General features: G+C 44.2%; 1 protein-coding gene across 3 annotated transcripts; it reads right to left on the reverse strand.

Annotated features, from left to right (window-relative positions):
• Positions 1-72: 72 nt before the first annotated feature.
• On the reverse strand, positions 73-18,873 carry sbno1 (strawberry notch homolog 1 (Drosophila)). 3 transcript variants are annotated; one of them, XM_031577189.2, is made up of 33 exons: positions 18,571-18,873; positions 16,726-16,830; positions 16,290-16,394; positions 15,262-15,586; positions 14,958-14,996; positions 14,685-14,785; positions 14,356-14,449; positions 13,916-14,076; positions 13,480-13,613; positions 13,271-13,361; positions 12,934-13,095; positions 11,937-12,072; positions 11,689-11,794; positions 11,282-11,435; positions 9,623-9,805; positions 9,184-9,281; positions 8,640-8,785; positions 7,916-8,110; positions 7,652-7,828; positions 6,091-6,257; positions 5,767-5,898; positions 5,279-5,414; positions 5,019-5,131; positions 4,723-4,794; positions 4,545-4,644; positions 4,367-4,441; positions 3,900-4,046; positions 3,712-3,806; positions 3,186-3,272; positions 2,842-2,979; positions 2,574-2,650; positions 1,658-1,851; positions 73-1,355 (listed from the first exon to the last, which is right to left on the reverse strand). In XM_031577189.2, the coding sequence occupies exons 2-33, from the start codon at positions 16,828-16,830 to the stop codon at positions 1,213-1,215; spliced, it is 4,188 nt and encodes a 1,395-aa protein (XP_031433049.1). In that variant the 5' UTR covers positions 18,571-18,873; the 3' UTR covers positions 73-1,212. The 3 variants fall into 3 exon arrangements, with proteins under 3 accessions (XP_031433049.1, XP_012670622.1, XP_031433050.1); XM_012815168.3 differs by having other exon boundaries at positions 15,262-15,589; XM_031577190.2 differs by lacking the exon at positions 14,958-14,996 and having other exon boundaries at positions 15,262-15,589; positions 18,571-18,872.
• Positions 18,874-18,940: the final 67 nt, after the last annotated feature.

Below are 18,940 nucleotides of genomic sequence, written 5' to 3' on the forward strand. Positions count from 1 at the left end.
ACACAGTTTAACCACAAGCTCATTGAATGTGAGGAGAGTAAATGAAACAAGGAAAATCAATTCAATCAAGTGTTTGTTCACAAGGAGTTTTATTGGTCATATGCAAGAGGTAGAAATCTTGCACGGTTTATTCTATTAGTCTTTGTACATCAAATCAGTCAGTAGTGCAACTCGTGCAAGGATGAAATGACATTGTCCTTCAAGTGTTTAACATCTAACATTTTAAGCAAAACATGTTGGGTTTTTTTTGTTTTATTACATTTTTTGTAAGATATGCACCTATACACATTGGTATAGCAAAAAAAGCAACCTAGATGAGCCCTACCCGGTCCACATATACAGCACTCTGAAAATGGAGGAAAGAAAAATTAGGAGAAAGAAAACAGGAGCTCGCGCTTAAGTTCCCTTGGCGCACAAAACACGCTTGTCGGAGGCGCTCTGCTGCAGCATCCGAGCCCTGCATTGAAGAGGTTCCAGTTTGAACAGGGACTTCTGCGTGCTTTCTTGCTTGCTGGCTCGCACCCACAACACAATCACATCAAACTCATTCAGCCCTCGACTTGGAAAACTGAAAACTTGCCATGCAGTCACAGTTCTCCACTTCCCACGATGAAGAAGCTCCAACCGCTCCCCCCCCTCCCCCACCGCTTTTTTTCTCCAGGAGCATGCTGATGGGGAACAAAAAAAAAAGAGCGAGGTAAGATATGTAGAGAGGGTGGGTGGGTGGGCATGCGTGCTTTGGGCACCTCTGATGCCAAACTTCTTTTGCGTATTCAGGAAAGAGAGATGATGTTCATGTAGTGAATCCCCTGAGTGTGGAGCTGTCAGTGTCATGAGGGTGCAGTGGAGCAGGCTATCGGGGCCAGCAGAGGTGCCACATCCTGCTACAGAGGTCACATGTTCAAAAGTCAGAGGAGGAGGAGGCAGCGGCGGCGGGGGCAACACTACCACAGGCTGGGCAGCACTCTTTGCAGCCTTTCTCGCTGCCCTTGGCGGAACAGGTTGGGAACCTACTCCCGCTCAGTCCACTCGGAACCCAGACTCAACAGAACCCTGAAGTCTCTTGTCTGACTGAGACAAAGCCCTCCTGCAGCAGCAGCAACGACACGAGGAGTCGGCTAGGGCCAGAGGTGAAAGTTCAAGGGTGGGGAGGAAGGTAAAAGTCCGGTGCCTGCCGGCTGCAGGAGAAAGGAGGGTGAGGTGGGGTTGGGGCTATGTGTTGGCGGAGTGGCTTAGGCTCTGAGGGTGCAGCTGCTGCCACATCTGCTGTTGCTGGACGGCCAGCTGCTGCGACTGGTCCGACGACGACAAGAGGTTGGTCAGAGGGGACACGCAGTTGGCTGGGATCAACAAGCCTGAGAAAGAAAGGGAGAACACAAACGACAGTCACTACCAAAAACAGTTAAAAGATATTATATAATGCTGGTCTCTAACTGATTCCACAAGCAGATTTTTTTTTACCCCACTCAAATTACCTCCCTACACTTCATCACCTAACTAACCACATGCCATGAGGGAGATGAACCAAATCAGCTGTAAACGCACACCTGTACACTCTCAGCACTGTGAGAAACTAGTCTTAGATGTAGTTACCCATACAAAGCCATGAGGTCATTTGCACAAATTGAGATCCCGAGAGTGACAAAGGCAAACCTACCAACGATTCTGTGCCCGTCCTCCGTTCTCAAACGAACGATCTGCATTTTGACGTTGGTTCCACTGACGGAGGCCAGCACTCCCTCCACTTTGGTCCACACGCTGAGCACGGAACCGCACAGAACAAAGTAGGTCCTGCAGCGCAGCCCGATCTCACACTGCATCCCCGCCGATGCCTTCCTACAGTTTCCGCGCCTGAAACGCAGACAGCAGAGGCGTGTCACAACGCATTCTACACATCACAGACCCCATGGGCTAAGCCCTTCATAATCACCACCTGGAGACCTGATGGGCCTCTGGCCCAGGACTCCTCGTATATACACGTCTACTTATCAGGGGTGCGTTTTCTGAAAGAGTCATTGAACAACTACTGTAGTTAAATGATAGAGACTATCGTTTTGAACATTCTCTCTCCACGGTTACCACAGTGGTTGCTCATCAACGCTTTCAGGAAACGCAGTCAAGATCGTTTTGCTCCAAATGACCAACAGCTCAGAAAAGGTGGCCGTTTCATCGGTATGCATACTCCACAGTAAATTATACAACTGTTAGATACAGTCGAACCATTTATTAATTTATGATTGAACAAGAGGCATTCCATGAGTGGTGATTCTTCTCCGCTAGTCATCACACCGCATTTTATGCACTTTAATAGTCAACGTTAATGACATCAACATTCCATTCTCTTCTTAAATGGCAGCCGTATCACAGCCAAGGGGATTTCCTTTATCCAATCCTTGAAGCTTGCTCTACCAGTTGGGAAACATCATACAACATCATCCACATCTTTTGTGTGGGGAGAGTATTTGTTTCAGTCACTACAAAAGGGTTTACTAAGAGATCAAGGCATCACTGTATGTATAGGCAAGTCTGCATTTTACTCGTGTTTCTGGGATCGAGGTGTGACCATAACATACCAGAAAGCATGAGCACAGATTTCTGCTGAGGAGTTGTACTGATCTATCCAGTGTTGCTTGGCATCATCTGACAGCACCTGGTCAAAATTAGACGGTATTAAAACACTCACTTCACAGAACACAATACTTTAACAAAAGCTTAAAACCATTTCTAAAACATTACTCAGTTAATTTTATTTAATTTGTCAATCGTGCTTTTATTAAATGACAGCGATCATTTTCTTGTTTTTATTCCATTGTTCTTATCTAGGTCTGGGGCAACGTTTACCTTTTTACACTTTTTCCGGATATCGGCGTACGTCTCTTGTTTAAGTTGCTTCCCTGTGTTTGGCCTGTAGACAAGGAAGAGCTTTTTCTTGCTGTTGACCTCCGTGACCAGGAGGGCAGTTTTCTTATTGTTCCTCACCTGTAAACCAGTGGGGTAAAATCAGGAGTCAAACCAGTCACCACCACCAATGTGTCAAATTTAAATCTTTGTTCTTTGGTTAAAAAAACAACATTAAAATAGTTATGCAGCATGTTTATGTAGTGATTTTGTTTTGGCCAAGACCACCAGCAGTCTTACTGTTCAAAAAATGATCATGATATTAATGATCAGAAACATTTTCTTACCTGCACATAGAAGCCATCATCAGTGCCATTGTGTTCTGCCCAGATATGGGTGGCATCTTCCCATGACATCCCTCTCTCTACGCTCACCTGTACAAACCAGAGAATATCAGCAGCCAGACAAACACCCACCAATATCTCCAACATAACACCCACAATCATGAGGTTTTTCAGAGACCTTTCTTTGTTTTAACAAATAGCATTTTGTTCACTCATTGGGAGAAGGAGCCTTTACAGCTGTGAAGTAATGCAAAAACTCTGAGAAGGCATCAAAGACCACTTAATCCAAAGAAAATCTTCGTTCTCCTTTGGAGATGAGCTGTTGACCCCTTGTAAGTTTCCAAATGTTTTAAGTAGTTTTGTGCTTTTGCACCAGAAGGCCAAATGCTGAGGCTGTATTTCTGCTCCTTAAAGCACAACCAACACCACTGGCTAGCTGTTTACACTTACGATATATTTTAATAACGCCTTCATCTTAATTCTGACGAATACATACCCAGAGGAGAGACATTTCAATGGTTTTACTCACAGTGTACAACTCCACGTGTCCTGAGGTTGAGTATCCAGGGGTCAGGAACTTCTTCATGTTGACCTTCCTCACCTTCTCATCCCCTGAGCCCAAATCTATAGAGAAGAACCAAAACACTGAACACGGCTGATTCTCCTGAGAGCAGAGATGCACTAGCGCACAGAGGAGCTGCAGGCTGACAAGCTTACCCAGAATTCCCATGTCATAACGTCCATTTTTCTTGGCATTCGAGATGACAGCTGTTAGTGTGTCAGCGAAGTACTGGAAGAGAGAATTCTGCTGTTGGACCGCCATACCAAGAATCCGGTTAAGGAACTTCCCAATGTTGTTATAATCTGTAGACCCAGACAGACATACCATCACCACTAAAGACATATGATAGACATATGATATTTTTTTAGAAAAACCTAAAGAAAACTATTGCTATCCACTCTATAAAACTAATGAGCTATTTTTGTATTCAAAACAAATATTAATAACCAAAGCCACAGGACACAGACTACCAGTATGACAAACCCAAAAAGGTAACTCAGGCCAAACTAGACAGTGCTGGATTCAGTTATCCAGTAATGTCTGGGAAACAGTTATCTCCATGGCAACTGAAGCAGTTTATTTATTTAGACTATATGTGTATTCACATACAAACACATCTAACCTTTGTCCAACGTCAGGATTCGGGACCGATCCTCGATGTTGATCAGTCCCACGCCTATTAAGCCACTGCGGATTTCTGCAGAAGTGAGGAATGTTACATAATCTCTCATTTACTTTGAACTAAACACATAAGCATGTAAAAGCTTGTTAATGCGATCATGTACTTCTGCTTTCTGTACCTTTAAAGAAATCCCCTTCAAATTCTGAAGGAGGGGAGACCAGGGGAGAGTCCAAGTTGACGATGGACTTCATGACGATCTCCAGCGCGTTTCTTCCATACTGTGGAGGACAGAGAAGTCAGGACAAGAGCAGTCGAGGACTTCCTTAAAATGTGCTACAATCAGACGTCCATCTTACTTTGTTGTCAAAGTTGAACCGGCTCAAGTCTCGGGTCTCTGTTGCTCTTCTGTCCCCATGGGTCAGCGCACCCTGTTAAACACAAAGACACACAGAGGTTTGTACAATGCAGAATACATTTGCTGAAAGCATGTGTAGATACAATGGCAGGCGATATGACTTCATATCCACAATGTCCATCCACAATCTTATGCTTATGAATGATTTGTTTTACAACTTGGAGAATTTGACACCATCATGTGATCCTGCACTGCTCTCCTAATAAGCAGTGAGCAGACTAAATAGTCCTGACTCACCAAGCTTTCCAGTCTTTTGGCAACAATCGAGGCGAATCGCTGTTCTCCTGCCAGCTCAGAGATGAGGAACACATATTCTGGCGCTGTGACCTGATTGGATCTGTGTGTTCGGCCTAAGAGCAGATGAAAGAAAGAAGACACACACACCTGTTATTAAAGTTCCACACTTTAGACAAAGCAGACTGACATTACTACAAAATCAACACAGTGGTTAGTTTTTGTAGACATTAAGTAAAATGGAAATAAAGGTCTCAACTTACCGAACTGCTGGATGGCCCGGTCTGCGCTCCAGGGCAGCTCCAGGGTCATGTGCACTCTCCTCCTCTGGTTCTTCACCCTGCGGTCGGCCTGCAGAGAGATCCCAGAGCTGGCCGCCTCCGAGATGATGGCAATATTCTGCAAAAATGAGCAGGGATTTGATGGACTTGTTCCAAACTAAGGGCTGTGGGGATGGATCACTTCAGATGAATACTGTAATATTTTGTCCTTACTATGCACTCGATATTAGTCTGATGATTCATGACATGGGTCATTATATGACTATCCTACAAATCTCCTTCTCTTAAGTTTTGCTCATCTTTGAAGGGATGGATTAAAAAAAAAAAAAAAAAAAAAAAAAAAAAACGGTGTTCTACCATAGCTGCCTGCAATTCCTAAGATCATAAACCAGGCAGACATTACAATCATAAAGACATTACAATCACACAACAGCAGATCAAGGCCATGATGCTAAAACTCCGCCGTTTACCTTCTCTCCATCCATGAAGCGCTGCTTCTCTGTCAGGTTCAGGATCTCCACGGGAACATCCAGCTCGGAGCGCGACTCGTAGGAGATGCTGCCGTCGTCATTACTGACCACCCTGCCTTTGCGTCCCGTCATCTACAATGGACCATACAAAGAAACTTACAAACAATCCTGAAGGGAGACTGAACAACAAACTGAACAGCTCTGCCTGGACCGCTAAAGATCAATGTATTAAGCTACAACTGCGGTCATTGCGCACACTACAGCAAACAAAATTGCTGGGAGTCTGTTTTTGTGTAAGCGTGCATTCGTTACAGTCCCACGGACCTCAGCAACATTCTCCGGGCCCCCAAGCTCGTCGATCAGCTCGTCCAGCGTGTTGGGGGGCAGCGACTCGGCTAGCTTCTCCAAGTCATCCAGCAGGTGGCGCTTCATCTGCTGGGCATCCTCCACTGCATCCTGGCTGGTCACACAGCCATCACTCTCCGTTTTAGCTTATCAAAGAAACAGGCAGCCAGTTATGACTAGGGATGGGTATCGTTTGGTTTTTATCCGATACCGGTACATAACCGATACTTTTAAAACGATACCGGTGCCTAAACGGTGCCGGAACCGATACTATTTTTTTTTTTTAAGCGCAAAGCGACGATTGACAACATTAAAGAAAGGCTTTTTTTATTGCCAAGGCAATTTTTTTTCTTCAAATTGAACAATACATTAACTGTTTAAAGTATATTATAAATATAAATACATACAAAACACTTGGCTTCCAACTACAGCTTCAAACTTTTTAACTTCAAACTATGAACATTATATTAACTGTAAACAACAGTTTATAGTATACTTAAATAAATATAAATAAATACAAAAAACAGCTTCAAACTTCTTTTGCAAATATATGAGCATATTTGCCTTTGGAGTCAAAAATGTATTATTTTGTTTGCATTTATTTCATGAAATTTCACCATTTTATGATTTGTTTATACCTATCTTTTCTATCTTGTTCATAGTTAATCTTGTTACTTGAACACACTGAGAACGAGAAAATGTGTACTGCTCCTTTAAGAGACTACCGTTGGTAGTTTATCTGTCATCTCCGTTTATTTTTCAGTCTTCAGTTGCTGATCTGCCGTTGACTCTTGCCTTCTCTCCCCTCTTTTCACGCAATTATTTGGTTGCATTTGCTGCACGTCGCGATGTTTGAATCTTTTTGTGCGAAATACAGCCACACTTTTGACCGTTTACCTTTCGGTATTTTCTCTGTTAAAAGGTTGATGGCTAGTTCTGTTTGTGCTTGCCTGCTCTTCACTGTCATAAGACTGTTGCTATGAAAACACCAATGAGCGTGAGCGACACAGGACAAAGTTTACATTGGAAGCTGGGGCAGTTTTACATGTGCCCCACGGAATCTGCCTAGCGACCGTGTTCAATTGGCTCAGGCACCGAAATGAAGCACCGAAATCTGCGTTGCATTTCGGTCCGGGTAGGTACCGGTTGTATTGGAACCGGTTCCATATTGGTACCGGTTCTCGGTACCCAACCCTAGTTATGACCATGAGCTTTAATAACATCTTCTCAAATATATACCCACACACATCCAGTAATCTGTGAACTTAGCATCTAATGACTGCAGCTGTCTAGCATTTCTTCTTCACATCCTTGACCCATCCAATGTTCCCTTCACCCAGCTCATTACCTACCCTTCATCGTCTAGTATGTATTCATTCTCCTGGGTATTCCGTTTTTCTACTGAACTGTTGTAACATTTATCCATGTTTGTTATGTTTCAGCAGCTCTACCTAAAGAGCTGAGGAACCTGAAACAGTCCGTCTAAGTGAGACGAGACACTACGTGTTGTGATTCTGATGTAGCGGAGGGTGAAACCCACCTGCTGGGGCGGCGACTGCGGGCACTTTGGCGACGGGTGTGGTGAAGGTCAGCCTGGTGGAGCCCAGCCCTGACGCCAGCAAGGCACTTTGAATGGAGTCGGGGTCGATGCTCTTCCTCTTCTTCTTGCCCTTTTTCTCCTTGCTTTTCTTGGAGTCCTTCCGGATGAGCCAAGGATCTGGGGAGACAAATTGAGTTTCAGAGAAAAGACATGGCTATTTCTCAGCCCCACTGACACAACCATTCCAGACGCTTATGATCTCACCATCCTCCTCATCCTGACTGGACTCGTCCCTGAAGGGGTTGAAGTCATCCTCCTCCCCAGAGCTGACCGATTTGAAGCTGTCGTTGCTCTCTGCGTCCTGGTCCGACACGTCTGATTGGCTCTCCTCTGAGCTGCTGCTTCCTGACAGCCCTCCCGACCGCCGCTTTCTCTTCGTCTCCTTCTTGACCTCTTGACCTGTGAGGTAGGACAGGAAAAATCTCCCATCAGCCACTGCACAGGTCAGAGCACCCAGAGCTAATAAGAACCATCTGTATGCACATAATGTCAATACAGCCCATGCTCTGGTCAACAAAACACTAACACTACATCAATAAGTATCAATCCCCTAACTCCTACATTATCTACAACCAATACATTCTCAGGGTATCCATGGTAAACCAGCACACTCCACCAGCAGACTTCCAGCACATCGGTTGAAGTATAGCACGTCTTTGTCCTTCAGCGCAACGTAACTCACTGCATTTCACTCAAAAACTGAACAAACTCAAAGCAGAAACCAACTAAATCATCTTTCTTCCCACCCATCCTCAGTCACAACCTTTATTCAGTCAACTATCCAAGCGGACATAATCTGCGATTGCTTGCGTCATGGCGGTATCTAAGGACACCTAATCACCTACGTTTAATCCATCCTCACAGGGTTTGCTTGGCAGGGTATCAAGAAACGACTCCAAAGAGACTAGCACAAGACCGTGACACAAACCTTTTCTCTTGGTGCCCTTCTGGTCCTGGGCATTGTTGTTGGCTGGCGGGGGTTTCTTGGAGGGCAGATCAATACCCAGCAGGCTAAAGAGCTTCTGTCTGTCCGGAGCAGGAAAGTGCTTCTCCACTAGAGACTGGAACACACCCCTGCCAGGAATCACACAAGATGATGAATGGACAGGTCTCATACAGCATTCCCATTGTAGCCCTCTGTAATGGACCTATAGTGTTTTTCTAAATGGACTCCCTTTCATTTCCTTTATCAATGTATCCATACATAAACCTTTGTTGATTCATTAATCTCTTTTCAGAGACACAGTAATGATGCATATTGACATATTGAGCCTAGAAATTGACACATGGTTCTCCTTTGTCATGGAATGTTGCATCATACCCAAATGTATCCCTCTCGAGAATTCCCAATAGGTTTAGCTATGAGGTGTTTGGTCTGTACCTGTACAGCCAACGACGTTATATCGAGAAAGAGCTCGGACTATAGGACTAAAAGTTTGAGTAGTTGTTTGAGAGCCTGTGGTTGCACTTACTTAGCAGTGGACACAAAGTCGTTGAGCTCTCCTCCTCCCTCCTCCAAAGCCTCCAGTGTTCGGGCCTCTCCTGTCGACTGAAGACCGATCACCACACACTAGAGAAGCAGAGGGAGAAATATGAACTACCGGTCTCCAACGCACACGCCTTCCCAACCCCCCCAAAAATGAGGGAGGTTTACACAAATTATGTGTTTAGACAATCAATGTGGTTTTATTAGACGGTCACAAATGCTAAAAAAAATGCTCTTAAAACATACTAAAATAAGGAAACAAGATTGAAAACGTTGAGTCACACATCATGAAATGAAATTGTTATTCTAAAGTTTTAAATAAAGATGAAGAGCAAGAGATTTGTATTTTATTTTCGGTTTAGACCAACATCACAACGTCACCCATGTTCATTTGCGCCTTAACCTGCCTTCAACAGGACCCTCACCTTTCCATTCTTGACCTCGTCACGGGCGAGCTGCACGACTCGGCGCACCTTTGAGGCGATGCAGAGGTACTTGAAGAAGCGCTGGTGTGCAGACCAGAACTGGCCCCACATGGACTTCTTCATGCGCTGCTCCGCGTCCATGAGGTTGGCAGCTTGCTGGAACTTCTCCCGGGCGCTCACCCACTGAGAGGGACAGGGGAACACTTGAGTTAGTACAGTGGTGGGAAAAACAGGGCTGCATCCAGAATACACACCCATATACCCACTACTTCATTATTTTTTCATCAGCTCAAACACAACAGCCTTCCTGGTAAGCCTTCTGGTAAGATATTCCAGAAGGGTCTGAATAAACCCGAATAAAACAACAGAGATGACCTGCTATAACACAGGGGGCTAACGAACAGGCACTCTTATCCCTCAGCGACCTTGAGAGCATTGAGAAATGCAGCAGAGTGTAAAAGTGAGCACACAGGATGATAGGTGAAAATTCACCCTAGTTACCTCAGGACTCCGGAGCTGCACATAAGTATATTTATTAGACAAACAACAATTGCAATCGGGCTCACTCCCAGCACAAGGCTGAAAGTGAAGCAATATTAAACACACCGCACAAGGTTTATATAGACAGAAGTTTAGCGTTCAGCAGGGAAAACCACGTGGTGGAGGCACGGATGCGGATGAAGGATGAAGTTTTGCTCAAGGTCGGAAGAAGCACAGTTCGACCCTTCTTATCACCTCTGGTCTAAACATGCTCTTGTACATATGCAGACTATATGGCACCTATAATCTAAGTTACACACACACAGACAGAAAAGCCATGTTCCTGCTTACATAAGTACATGATTCATATAAGGTAATTAATTATACAAGGCACTTGATATAATTATATATAGCTATATTAAATTCTTAAGTCATTAACAGTGTTTGGAAATGATCTCCATCACAGGATATGACCATGACCTCTGCTCTTTGTAGCGGAGTTCAATTCATGATTTTGGGGGGGGGGGGGGGGGGGGGGTGTTAGTCACATAGTCACCTCTTCAAATACCTCCCTCCATGGCCTATCAATGCGGTCTCTAACATTGAGATTGATCAGAGGGAGTGTTTGGATGTATTGAGGGGACATTTTAAAACATCATGGGTGTGATTCACCCTTGTGCTTAAGTCAAAAAAGTACAGAGCAAAAAATTATTTACACGTACTCTGTCCTAGACACCATATTGTGCTTGAAGTTGGCTGTAGGCCTATATCTAACATTATTATACATGTGCAAATAACATTACAAAATAACATTTGGTTTTAAATTACTGAAACATTTCATTTAGCCTTGATTTCATTTTCAAAATCTGGTTTATGTTTTCCATGGATTTGAATGGTTAATGCGGAAGTACATGTTCCACCTTTATGCAACAGCAAACTAAATAGGGTGTGACTAAAGTTTTCTTCTATTTTAGATAAATCAGACCTCTTTCGCAAGTCCACCCTCATTCTGAAGTTAACCGATGTGGGCTTGATCGGAGCGCGTAGGGGAGAATACACGTAACTGAAATGCGTGTAATTGGAGACAGGCAAAAAAGTACTTGGGCGCGAATGGGAGAATACCGCCCTATGTAGGATATACAAAAGGTCATTCCTCTGTTACATAAGACCTATACATACCAGTCGTACTGCCTTGTTGTACATCTTGATGTAGTCATTGGATAAAGGGACTTCTTCAATCTTAAACGTCACACCCTGAAAGCTCAGCTGCCGGGCAATGTACATTCCTCTCAACTTCATATCCATGGCAACAATCTCCATGGCACCGACACCTCTGAGGATTGAATGAATCAAAAACCAATAAATTAAAATGATAAACACATAAACAATGACAAGCAATAATAAGAACTTCCACCAGTCACATCAAGGCAGTCACATCAAGCAGTAGGCAGAACTTAAGACATAATTAGAACACATCATTCAGGTAAAACAGAATTACTGCTACTTTCCTCGACACACACACACACACAGAGACTATATCCACTAGAGAAGCCTAAAGCGGTTTGTTCAGAATTAGAAATACATACCTCCTCTCCACTGCTTGAATGAAGTTGGTGAACTCCTTAAAGGGCGTTCCTTCACCCCAGATGCCAAGACGGTTCATGTAGGCCATGTTCCGCGGTTCAGACGCACCTAGAATGCAGATAACCAATTATTGAATGCACAAACACAGTAAACTCATTTGTAGGTCTTAATCCATGAGTGCACACACATTTATTAGGGTGTGTGTGTGTTTGTGTGAGATCATGTTTTGGTCATGTTTGTGTCTTCCTACCTGTGGCGCTAGCATACACCACCCGGGCTTTGGGTAATTTGTTCTGAAGCTCCAGCACAGCCAAACCGGTCTTTGTGGGTTTTGAAGACCCAATGGGGCAAACATTTTTGGCTTTGTGGCATTCATCAAATACAATCTGACAGGCCCAGTCAAGGGAAAGACTCACATGCGCATACACGCTCCTCAATGATAATCGTCTACACAGGGACTATACGTTTCACTCATCCTAGGACTCATTACTTATCTAGTACCAACCAGAAACAAAAAAGTAAAAACAGGATGAAATTTCTAGGTCAGTAAACTAATTCATACAGGGTTCCCACCCATTTTCATTTCAAACCTTATCCATGACTTTTCAAAGACCTTCAAAATAATTTCCATGACCTTTCACCACCCACAAGTACACAAAATTGCATAGTTTACAGCACAGATTGGACTTAAATATTGAATGAAAAAAAAAAAACTTTTCCATTAGACTAGTTAGACTGTCAATTCAACTGCATCACATTGCAGAATTCCACAACATTATCCATGGAAGACTACAATGACAGAATTAATTTCATTAGACCTACAAACAACAAAATCTAATGTCACCACTTTTCCAAAACAATCAATGAATTTGCTGAATTCCATGACTTTTCCAGGATTTCCATGACAGTGGGAACCCTGTTCATGGCTAATGCAAAGCTAAAATATTTTATGAACCTATAAAACTGATGTATAACTATATGACTAGATTAACATGTTAAACTTTAAATGACAGACTGACTGCAAATGTCTTGGCAGAACTCTCTGTTTTTAGGCAAAGCTTGACAATGCTGCTAAAGTGCAGTAGTAGGACACGTTTAACAGACATCTCTCAGTACTGACTGTTCAAGGGAAATCTTGGAAGAAATTTTATTGAGGTGGTTGAGCAAAAAGAAAGATGCAGAACTTTCTTTGGCTGCCGAAATGTTGTTACTCAACTGCATCCAAGTTTTTTTACTGATAAGGATACACATCCGTCGAAGTCATCACCACACCAATGCAGCAGCTGCTTAAACCTGGTCTTGTACTTCCCACCTGACTGGCTTTCTCCGATGAGGGAAGAGTACGTGGCAAAAATCACACCTTTCTTCACACTGCCGTTGTGTTTTGAGGAAATCTTCCCGTATTTAAACTGGAAAAGAAAATGGACAAAAGAAAATGAAACGGAACCGGGCCGTGTTGGCATGTGTAGGAGTGAGAGTGCAGGAGAGAGGAAGAGCAAGACGGAACCGCGATGAGTGGGTTGCAACATGAGTCATCAGCGGCAGTGGGTGAAGTGCTAAGATTCTCGTGGCTACTCCGCTCACCTTGTTCAGCGAGTGGACTGAGATGTTCTTGGCGCCAATGTCCCTCAGATCTCTCTCTGCGTCGTACTTCAGGTCATTGGAGACGCTGAACCTAAAGGAGAAAACGTTCAAGACGAGGGCACAGACATAGCTCTGTTAATAAACCTAAATCCCCAGAAGTAATAGTGCCAAAGTGAAGGATCGACAACAAAGATGGAGAGAGTACTGACCAGAGGGAGCGTTTCCTCCCCAGCAGGTAGTTCTCGTAAATTATCCCAGCGATGGTTCTCCCTTTCCCAACTCCAGCCCCATCCCCTATCAGATAGGCCGCTCGGTCTTGGTTGGGAAGGAATGTTTCGTGTTGCTGTGAAAGGCAGATCCCAAAACACATATGAATCACACATTCATCAGTTTTACATTAGATTAGACAGCTGGCTCTGCTAGAAGGCAAGACGTCCTACTTAGAAGGTTCCAACACGATCTACTACAGAGATCTTTATTTTCAGCTCTGTCAGTTGTTATACGGAGTGATCATTTACGATGCTTTGGCCTCGCCACTGCTGCTGTAATACATGCAGGATAGGAGTATACATGACAACGTGTTAATCTGTGCCTGTAAACTTCTCCGGGTGAGAACAGCAGGGCAGTCTGACGTTACTGTCTCACCTGGCTGGCATATGTGATGGCTTCCAGTTGCAGAGCGGACAGCCAGCCGCGGTCAATGGTCTCCTCAGGGACGATCATGCGGTACCACACGTCCGGAGGTTTCACGCTGGACAGCGAGCTGGTCTCCACCACCGGGTCAGGGTGCCGCAGGCCTGTCTTCACTGTGGGAGGAACGAACATAAGAGCTCCTGATACCCCATCGTACACTTCTGAGTGTGTGCGTGTTCCCCTTCACATTACTTTCCTAGCTCTAGAAGCCATTCTAAAATAAGGCTCTTTATTTCCTCACAGCATCTCTGGCAGGAGCTGGCTGTTTCTTCCCAAACCTACTCTTGACAGGCTGATGAGCACCCATCTGAAGGCTGGATGTTAGCTCAAAAGCCCACTCACGACCAAAACTCTCTCTGTAAAATGCATGTGTTGACAGCACTGGTACTCACATTTCATCGGCATGTATTCCGCATACGTCTCCGCATGGCCCAATTCCTCCTCTTCCTCCTCCTCTGGCTCCTCTTCATCTTTAATGTGCGGTATCTGCATAGCAACACAGAAGAACAATACAATAAACACCCTTAAGGAGAATGACAGTTGCGATTTTGAGATTTTTTGTACTATTTAGAGAGATATAACACTGAGACAAGAATAGAGGTCGTTGTTCTGTGCTTTACAATGAGCTTCAACGCAGTGTTGTATGAATTAATGAAATTGTCAGTACTGCTTGCTTTGACAACAGAGTATAAAAAGTGGCTACAAAAAGAAAGAAGCTTACATTGGTGGGAGAAAAGCTACGCATCTTCAGGTCCTCGTTCACCCAGATTCTGGCCACGTCTTTGCTGGTCACCTCTTTCTTCACACCGTTGTTTAACTCCACTGAGACAGAAAGAGCTTGATGAGCCCATGTTAACCAGACTTCAAATTAAACAAATACATAAAAAATAACTGCACACCTAAAAACCAGCCACCACACACACACACACATCACAACAAAACAAACCCTCCACCAGAACCCTGTCTGTGCATTAGGGGAGGAAACCACTGATACCTGCTCTATTCATCATCTTGGAAGAGACCACAATTATTTCTGCAAGAGGGAAATCATTTCCACTTTGTTCAGGGAAGACCACAATGAGAAGAAGGAGGCCCAACAGAGCCATTAAAACAGACTGCATACACGACACACAACCATGCATTTCATCCGAGTAAGAAGCCGAGTTGAATTCTGGATACATAGCCTTCTCTCTTATCTGAGCCTGTACAGTCTTCACAGACCTCAGGGCTATAGTCAGCAGAGAGAGGAAACACACACACACACACACAAAAAACAACTCACAACCAACCCCACTCACTTGTGCTCGCAGCTGTCGCTGTGGCAACCGGCGGGGCGATGTCCGCTGGCGGTTTGAGCTTCATGAGTTCTCCCAGGCTGCTGGTCTTCAGGTTGCCCTGCTTCAGCAGGTCCTTCAGCTTCACCTGCTCCCGGTTGGGAGGCACCACAGAGCAGACGGGCGCATGCGTAGCCGAGACCATCCCCCTCGCATGCACCACCTTCGTCACTGTGATGGTCTGCCGAGCCGTGGAGCCCGAGCCGGGTTTGGTGACCACAATGGTGCCCAGCGAGGGCAGCTGGTTGAGCTGGTTTAAGACAAACGTTGTGGTCGATGGCTGAGGCTTCTGCTGTGGAGGTGATTCAAGATCGGCAAATAAATAAACCATAACCAAAAAAAACTCAAAAAACTTTCAGGCCTAAATGAAAGACGGAGGTGGGTACAGACCTGCTCTACACCATTTCATTAGTGGTATAATAATACCTGCAACATTCCCATTGCTATTAAATTCTACGTATCTACAGCCTGGCCGACGGTCGGCTAATGTCAGGCCACTGGTGAGTGTCTGAGGTCCAGCGTTGTTGGGCATTTAGCTTATTTTTCACCCCACCTTTGTTTTTCCACAACCAAAAGACGAAAGGCTGACAATACCAGTGGTATTTGTAACTTCTTATCAGATAGTCTCGACTAGATGTAGCTATACCACAAAAAACGTCTGTGGCGAGTAGTGTGAAAATGGTAAGCAAAAGCTGCCATGTTCATGGTTTGGTTTGGAGAGATATTTCCGCTCGCGCAGGCACAGAACGTACGTGCTAGCTGGCCATTGGGTGTAGTCTTTGCAGTGTGTTCAAGTGCGACTTTTTGACCCAGACACAGGCGCACAACAGTCGGCTTACTTCACTGCAAATTCTTTGATGTCAGTTTGGTTTGTCTCTGGCTTAAAAGACACCTCCAGAACCAAATAGTCTGAATTCCACTAGTATGCCAAAGCCCTTTGTCCAAGGTTGTATGGTTCCATACGGTTCTTAATGTAGCCGTGCATCTCTTACTCTGATTGTGATTGTGGGGGTGGGGTGTTGAGCAGGCTCCAGCCGGACTATCCCAGCAGCCTCGGCTGCCAAACTAACTCCATCCAGCGCGCTGACGGATACTGACTGCAGATAAACACAAAACAAAAATGGTACGTATAAATTCCTCCACAAAACACATCCCTCGATCTGCAAGTCTATACAAAACCAGTCAGCTTCCACCTGTTCGATCAGAGGAGCTGAAATGACCGTAAGAGCATTGTCTACACTATGTACTTCGAAAGTCATTCTTGATGTGCATTATGACAAGATCAGCATTCAAGCAAGGGTCTCAAACCTGACACGTTCAAATATTATTTGTATTGCGGAACTAGGCTTCTAGTCTATTAAATGAAACCAAACAGCTGCGTATTTTTTCCGTGGATTGCTGTCTTTACTATCATTGCATACTTCATACCTGTTGAGGCACAGGGTCCTGTGGGTCGAGGTCAAAAAGGTCATTTGGGCAGATTCCGCTTTCGCTCAAGGCCGCCAAAAGCAAATCCTGTCCAGGATCCATCATCTGAAAACACAAACACCAGCCGCATGACGATCAACATCAACCACACAACAGTGCTTTTTCCTCCTGCCATTGTCAAGAAGCATAGCACATGGACAAGGCCAAGTGATCCACACACTCGCCTAGTGTGACACACTCCTCCACCATGCTGCTCACATGCTAAAACTCTAAAAGAACAAGGACGTACACATTTCTGAACTCACCAGCACTACTATAGAAGTAATGGATAACACTAAAGTAAAAAGCCACGTCGAAGTTTGAAAGTATGGTGTGATATAAACAGGTTGAAAAGTACCAGATACACTCGTTTAACTGTTCGCAGTTCTTAGCCACAGATTCAACCATGTCCTGTGTTCGAAACCATGCATATTTCTCCCGCGGTACGCCCTTACACATCTGGTCTGTTTCGTTTTGAAATGCTTGCCGAGTTGAAGCTGGTTAACAGTCAACAATCAAACTTAGGTTGTACTGGTTTGCTTGTCTGTTTCGGATCCAGGCTATGTTTATATTTTGTTATGAGTGTAATGTTAGATGCAACGTAGTGGGCACACTAGTCGCTAATTAATAATACAACAAATCACACATCATTTGAATTTACACTAAAGTAGCCTGATCTCTTTGCGAACACAACATCAACACAACTGTGGCATTATGTGACATTTAAGAGCCACACACATAGCCGAAACATACCATATACCTGAGCACGTGTTTGAAACTTCCTGGTCTGACGCAGCTGCTTAGCAGCCTAGATAGATAGCTGGGCTAACATAGCTAGCAATGTTTCATGCAACCATGGTAGCTATGCAAAATGTCTGTGAGCGCAACGGGCGATGTCAAAAGGGCAGAAGAACAGTTAGCTAGGTAAATCACTTACAAAGCAAGACTGAAGCGAGATAATATAGAGACTGTCCCATCCTTGAGCGATATAAACAAGCCACACAATGACGGCTAATATCAACTTCAAGTATAAGTGACTTCGCCACCACAACAGTGACATTAGCTAGCTGTCCTAGCCACCTGGTTTACCAATGTGACCGGTCTCTAGGATACAAACATGCGACTTACACAGAAGTCATCATAGCTATGCATCTGACTATTAATCTGTGGACACACATATTAAATATAATTTAACACAGCTAACAATAACAAACCATACTTCACAGGAAAGTCAGTAACTGTCATGTTACCTAACAATTACCACCAAAAGCCAAGGAGACAATCAATATTCTACAGTCAACCAAAAGGTTGAGCAGCTAACATTAGCTAGCTAACTATCAAACGTGTTCTACTTTCGGTTTGCAAACGGTACTGGCAATTATACGTCAATCTAACCAGGCTGTTAACGTTAACTATGTTGGCATAAGCAACGTTGATGATAGTTGTCAAACTTAACAAACACGCCAAAACACAGTGAAAGAGCTCGGCCTTCGGGACGTATATCTAATGTTGAATAACTAACATATCCAGTCGAGTGCCAGACTACAACAATGTTGTGCTCAAAAAGGTCTTCAAATAAAGCAGTTTCACCCCGTCCTAATGATGTGCCCAGTCACCTCTTGTGGGCTAACGTTATGCTACCAACTGCTAAAGTTAGCGCTTGCTAACATTAAGAGGCAACCTTAAGAAGATGAAAACAAAACATTAGGGGCGCGAAAAAAACAGTTTCGCGTTCCTAAACTTATCACTACACTTTTTTAAAGACCTCCGACTTTTTGAAAGTTGAAATAGAATCAAGAAGCTCACTTGACGGTGTTCGAGGCTCCCACTTGTCTCTGCAGTAGTGAGAATGTTCCTCCTTGTCTACGCTTGTTTGCTAACTACCTGCCGCCATCTTTACCAAACGGCAAAAATCCCGTGTGGGTCACGTGATACTGCGTCCAAATCAGAAGATTTTCTAAGCCAAATCCCGTTTCTTTTTCGTCGTTGACGAACTATGAAGCGTTTGTATAGAAGACATCGTGGGGGCACTGTAGTTAAATCGAAGTAACCCTTCATTCTAAACGTATTTTTTAACTAAACGGATTCGAGAAGCAGCGCGCTTATCCCAGATCACGTGACTACACCGCCTTCTCCAGGAAATGACGTTAATTGTTTGGTCCTTTAGATGCCAAGA

The sequence above is a fragment of the Clupea harengus genome, chromosome 12 (assembly GCF_900700415.2).
Source record: "Clupea harengus chromosome 12, Ch_v2.0.2, whole genome shotgun sequence".
In the NCBI taxonomy this organism is placed as follows: Eukaryota; Metazoa; Chordata; class Actinopteri; order Clupeiformes; family Clupeidae; genus Clupea; species Clupea harengus.

Coding starts and splice junctions, on each gene's coding strand:
- sbno1 (XM_012815168.3), bottom strand. CDS start 16,830: ATGATGGATCCTGGACAGGATTTGCTTTTGGCGGCCTTGAGCGAAAGC. Junction 4,795..5,018: donor CCAAAAGACTGGAAAGCTTG/GTGAGTCAGGAC, acceptor TGTGTTTAACAG/GGTGCGCTGACCCATGGGGA. Junction 3,273..3,711: donor GACACGTGGAGTTGTACACT/GTGAGTAAAACC, acceptor TGGTTTGTACAG/GTGAGCGTAGAGAGAGGGAT.